This window comes from Wolffia australiana, chromosome 14 (genome assembly GCF_029677425.1).
Source record: "Wolffia australiana isolate 7733 chromosome 14, ASM2967742v1".
Taxonomy (NCBI): Eukaryota; Viridiplantae; Streptophyta; class Magnoliopsida; order Alismatales; family Araceae; genus Wolffia; species Wolffia australiana.
This window is the reverse complement of record NC_135848.1, coordinates 8,143,644-8,149,610: the sequence shown is the minus strand read 5'-3', so window position 1 is coordinate 8,149,610 and position 5,967 is coordinate 8,143,644. Positions and strand designations below refer to the sequence as shown.

At 45.1% G+C, this 5,967-nt stretch overlaps 1 protein-coding gene across 1 annotated transcript; it reads left to right on the top strand.

Annotated features, from left to right (window-relative positions):
- Positions 1-469: 469 nt before the first annotated feature.
- On the top strand, positions 470-3,733 carry LOC144712186 (AT-hook motif nuclear-localized protein 10-like). Its single transcript, XM_078586386.1, has 6 exons — positions 470-620; positions 817-1,093; positions 1,427-1,479; positions 1,565-1,696; positions 2,546-2,710; positions 3,479-3,733. Exons 2-6 carry the CDS (start codon positions 829-831, stop codon positions 3,656-3,658), a joined length of 795 nt encoding a protein of 264 aa, XP_078442512.1. The 5' UTR covers positions 470-620; positions 817-828; the 3' UTR covers positions 3,659-3,733.
- Positions 3,734-5,967: the final 2,234 nt, after the last annotated feature.

The following is a 5,967-nucleotide window of genomic DNA, read 5'->3' as shown; positions in this document are numbered from 1 at the left end:
GAAACGGCTGTCACGGATGATGGCCGTGACGGAATTTTTGAAAAGTTAAAACGGACAAAATATATATATAAAAAATCATTATTTTTAATCTTTCCGACGGCTGAGATTTCGCCGCGCGACGTGGCCATTTCAATTTCCTGGCATTTTGCACAGAAGTTCCTGTTTTTTTTGCCCGCCTATAAATAATTGGAGATATACCCCTTGGTTCAAGTAGGATTTTATTCACGTCACCGGTGACGGTGACGCCTCACGATGACGGAGACGTGACGGGACATCCTATGGAGGGATGGTGAGGGGAACGTGACAGTTTTTTTTTTGCATATGCTGGGATGCGTAACGGGACAGTGACGAGATGAAAGTTTCGTCATGTCACCGTCCGTCACGTTTCGTCATCCGTTCCGTCACGTCCCGGACGTGGCGTTCCCTATAATAATGTAAACACCCACAGAAGGCCATCACTATAAATACCCAACAGTGTCAGCCTGTATTTGAATTCAAACTTTGACGGGAGGGAAACCTTAATCATCTATCTTTCTCTCTTTATCCCCATTTCCGTGGAGCAATTCGCAGAGAAGATCATCGAAGACGATCCGGCGCAGGATCATCAAAGATCTACCAAGGTTTGATTCCTGATCCTTCTGTTTCCATTGATCTCGATTTCATCGGGAACCCTAGAACTGTTGCCGAGCTCAATCTAGGGTTCCGCGGATCAAGGATTCGACCCAAAACCCTAGAACCGTTGCCAGGCTCCATCTAGGGTTCCGCGGATCAAGGATTCGACCCAAAACTCTAGAACTGTTGCCGAGTTTGATTTAGGGTTTGAGCGAGATGGACGAGGATTTGGGGGGAGAGCCGAGGATGAGCATCTCCGATCTTCACGAGGAGCCTGCACCGATGCTGGCGCCGATCCAGATTGGCGGATTCAGCATTAGCGAGCCTGCGAAGAAGAAGAGGGGCCGCCCGAGGAAGTACGGCCCCGACAGCGCCATGCCTCTCGCTCTTTCGTCCCCCGCCTCCTCTGGCCACTCCTCCGAGCCTAAGCGCCGCGGTCGCCCTCCTGGATCGGGCATGAAGCAGCAGCTCCACGCCCTCGGTACAGTTCTTACTCAATCTCTCTTCCAATTATATGGTTTGGGGATGCCCTCTTCTCCCATTCTGCCTGGGTGGCTGCCGTCAAGCCCTCCTCTACCATTCTCCTTGGATGACTTGCAGCCACTGTGTGCTGGAAACTCCCTCCTGAAACTGGTATGGGACAGGTATCTCTGTGGAAAGTTTGTAACATACTGGTTCTGTCCCGAACAAGTTCTATCCGAAACAAAAACAAAGAATGATGGTTAGGAACTAGATGAATGAAAATTTGACATCCATCCGCAAACCCTTTCCAAATCCTAACACTTTTCCTGTGATTTTGATTTCTGCTTTGCAGGAATATCTGGGATTGGTTTTACCCCGCATGTCGTTGTTGTAAATCCTGGGGAGGTGGGAGCTCATTCTTTGTTTTTGTTTTCTTCCATCAAGTGATCACTGGGAAGCAATTCTTGAGGAGTGACATACCTTTGAACAGGATGTGGCGTCAAAAATTATGGCTTTCTCTCAGCAGGGCCCGAGAAGCATCTGCATCGTCTCTGCCGTTGGAGCCATCTCAAACGTCACCCTCCGACAACCCTCCACCCTTGGCGGCACCGTCGCTATCGAGGTCTCTCTCTCTCTCTATCTTCCTCTAACACTATGTCAGTCCAACTGTCTCTCTCTCTTTCTCTTTGTGTCTATATCTATCCATCCACCCATTTTGCTCCCAACACCCACCTTTACATAACTTTCTATCATCCATCTCTCGCCATGCATATATCCATCCATTCATCTCTCTTTGCCTTCCTATCCAACCACTTATCTCTTTCTGTCTCTCTCTCCGTCAGACCATCCATCCTTTTATGACTACTCATCGTTCAAACCATTTTCTCTCTCTCTCCCTCTCTTTCTCTCTCCTTTTATGGATCATTCTGATAAGACTCCGCCCAATGAATGTGAGGAAATTTGTAATTCCAACTAGAATATTGATCGATCAAGATCGTCAAAACCTGGTCCAGATGTGCAACAGTTCATGAGGGATGACAAATTAGGGGTATACAAAGGGAAAATGTGATGAAAGACCATAAGAAGGCTATCTGTATCGGCACCACCCATACAGATGTGGAGGTGCAACTTTAAGATTCCCTCTCTCTATATTCATCATCATCTGGCATCCATCATCAGCCATATTCATCTCTCTATCAAAAAAATCCATTCTTTCTCCCTCTATATACTATTGGCTGTCTCTTTCTCTTCACATATCTATCCTCTCTCTCTCTCTTCATCTATCCATGCATCCATCGCCTTCTCCTTCTCTACATCTTCCTCTTTCTCATCCAGGCATCCATCCATCCATCAATCTCTCTCTTCCTCGTTCTCATCCATATATATTCATCTCTCTTGCTCTATGTCATTCCATTCGTCCTTGTATCTGTACACATATTTTTGCTCAAGTCAGATGCTGTTTTGTGGGCAGGGTCGCTTTGAGATCCTGTCTCTTTCAGGTTCTTTCCAAATGGTTGAGAAGGAAGATGGCAGCTGGTCAAGGACTGGGGCCCTCACTGTCTCCCTCGCTGGCGCAGACTGCCGAGTCCTCGGCGGTACCGTTGCTGAGACTCTCATTGCTGCATCTCCTGTGCAGGTGTCTCTCTCTCTCTATCTATTTATCTATTGCACCCTCAACCTATCCATCTCCCTCTATCCATCTGTATATCTTTCTCGCTCTCACTATCTATCTATCTGTCTCTCTCTCTCTCTCTCTGTTTATATATCTCCATTTATCTGTATGCCTATCTCTTGTGATACCACCCATCAGATGTATATGCATTTATCTGTACAAACTTTCATTGCACCAGTCATCCCAATTATCAAAATTTAAAGCATTTGCGGAATGTATATTTGTATATTCTTGTTGCGCCATTCATCATCTCCCTGCTGATGCCTATCTATTTTCACTTTCTAATCTCAACGTTACCAACCATCTACCAACTATTCTATCTATAATTGGATGTTCATATGCTCACCAATTCATTCATCTATCCTTCTTGCTGCATATGCCCATATATTTTCCTTTCTTCTTGATCTACTTATTTATATATCTATGCTCATCTGTCTGCCAGCCTTTCGAAGAGTCATCCCCTCCAGACTTCTGTCAACTTTTTATCTGCAGTCCAAATGCCGACCAAGTCATCCATCCATCTCTGTACATATTCCCATATATTTATAATACCAAACAAGGCAATTCATTTATAGATCCACCAACTTGTCAGCTAACAACAGAATGTATGTATGCTCATCTATCTATGCATTCATCTCTCTTTCCATCCGCCATCGCCTAGCCACTGATGCAAGCATGAAAGATTCCGACTATCTATTCATCAGTCACTTCTCTATCTTTATCTCTTACCAGGTCGTAGTGGCCAGCTTCATTCCAGAGGGTAGGAAACCAAAGCCGAAGCCTAAGCTGATTCAGCCTCCGCCGGCTTTGACGGTAATACCAACCACCCCGCCTTCCCAGGGCACCTCCAGTGAGCTTTCAGAAAGCGGTGCTGCCACCTCCCCGCCACGCTGGCCGATCCCCGAGCCATAATTCTCCAATCCCCTGCCTAAGTTAACTCTTCATATATCTTTTCTTAATTAAGTTATTAGCTAAATCTTATTTCTACATGCGTCTTATTTCTTCTAGACCCCAATGATGGAAAAAATGAAATCGATCAGTCTGCGAGGAATTGTGCTCATACCTGTTGTCTCGTGGCATTGAAGCAGTAGATACCCACCTTGCCTCGTCATCTCCAACATGTGAACTGCACTATTGCCCATACCCGCTGCATTCTGCTTCGGACTGGCGAGCGTGCTCCGATCAGTGTCCTGGTATGGCGATTAATTTATTGTTCTTTATGTAAGGTTAGGTACTTGAAAGAAAAAATGAAAGAGGATAACTATGCATGTCCTGGAAAGGGATGATGAGAATAAACGGCATGAGGCCCTTAGAGCCAAATTTGCGTACGGCATCTGCAGATTACCATGGCGTCCTCGTCATGGTAATTTCTATGGCATCGTCGTCAGGTGAAGACCATGGGGTCCTCAAATTAGTTTTTGGCAGAGATGACTGGTGCAGGCAGTGTATCCCTAGTCAACCTCTGAAAGCAAGGAAATGATGAAATGATATTTGGATTTTATCAATATTAAGGGTGAAATGGACTCTTGTATCCCCAGTGAGTGGGCTTTTGGTCAGAGGGTCGAAGAAGCTGGATTTCTTCTCTTGTAGTTGAATTTCCACGGGCAGGTCTTCCAACATGGAAGACAAAACAAGTTTCAGGGTTATCAAATGGGAACATAAACATCAAGGAATTGTGGGTAATTTTGAATTCTTCATCGTCATAGTCATTCCCAATTTCATGATCGACATATTCATTGATAGATGACTAATTATAAATACGCAGACCACACCACATTCTTCATGGAAGGCTAGGTGGAGGAAGCTTGAGATTTCTAAATGATATTAGGTGTATTTACAAATTTCTTAGGGTTGCAGGTCAACTATCCCAAACCAGCTCTTGTGGGCTCTGTACTATCCTAGAAGAAAATGGTACAATGCTTTGGGGTTTTAGGGATGCCCATAGAGATATTACCCATGTCCTGTTTGGGATTGCCCCTGACAAGGAGGAGGATTTCTAGCACATATTAGGCATTGATAATATCAATTTTAGGGTTTTAACTCGTTGATAATTGAGATTATGCAAAAAAATATATACCAGTCTCTATGAATATTTTGCTTGTGTAGAGTATGATACACAACGTTTTTTCTCCAAGAAATATCAACTATAGAAACGTCTGCACATCTGAGCTGACTCAGTGTTGACTGAGGATGTGAGAGTCAGGTATAAATAAACAGAAGCGGCGACCAGAAGAGGCATCATTCAAATTTTTAGGAAGTTAGTTGCCGAGAGTGGCAGAGGCTGGTAAGCAGGATTGGGCCTGCCATCAAGAGAGGGGATTTCGTGGAGTATCTCCATTCCTTCTATCTTTTGATCTTTGATAGGGTTCCCGTGCCACTCGAGGGCATTTTCAGCATAATTACCTTTGTGTTCCTTTAAATAGCACAGCCCTCCTTCGGGGGAGGGCAGACTGGGATTTGGTTATGAAGTTCAGTGGTTTCCCTTCCCCTCTCGTCTCTCCTACGTCTACGTGCGTTCTCCCTCCACGATCCCCGTCCTCTTGATCGTCTCTACCTCACCGCGTCTCCAGGCGGCTCGTTCCCGGCCGATCCCTATCTCCCCAGCTTGGCCTCCTCTCCGACCCTTCCCGTTTCACCTCGCAACCCCGGGAATCCCCTTCTCGTCTCACCCTCGTCCACCTTCAGATACGGACCTTGATCGAGGATCTTATCAATCTCTGATTCATCTGTTCTTTCCTCCTGACATTGAATTGGAGAATCTCGATACACTTTTCTATTGAACTTTATATCAGTACTCTTTTGATTGTGGATCTTATATCAATCTCGTCTCCATTCAACATTGAGGATTGATATCACTGGTATCAGAGCTAAAATCAAGTTTCTTGGTGATTCTTGTGATACAGAGACAACATCACAACAAGAAGCATCATCAGCCAAGAATCCGTTCTAGGAAAGACGCCAGATCCAGGAGCGTCATCAAATCAAGAATCGACGACACGTCTAGTAGCGTCATCCATTCAAAAGGCAACCTCAAGAAACGACATCCAGCTCCATGTTAGTTCGATAGAGAAGAAGCATCCGAAAAGGAAAAGCAGAAGCGAAGCGAAGAACCAGAGACCGCAGAGATCCTCTCTTGCATTCTTCAATAGTTACAAGCCATGAATTCAAAGCTGGAGAACTCTGTTCCGGCAGCCAATTCCAAGAATGCAACAAAATCCAAT

Bases quoted from the DNA above. Each gene is read 5' to 3' on its own strand.
- LOC144712186 (XM_078586386.1), top strand. From the start codon at position 829: ATGGACGAGGATTTGGGGGGAGAGCCGAGGATGAGCATCTCCGATCTT. The intron at 1,480-1,564 runs GTGGGAGCTCAT...ACCTTTGAACAG, and splicing joins TTGTTGTAAATCCTGGGGAG to GATGTGGCGTCAAAAATTAT. The intron at 2,711-3,478 runs GTGTCTCTCTCT...ATCTCTTACCAG, and splicing joins TTGCTGCATCTCCTGTGCAG to GTCGTAGTGGCCAGCTTCAT.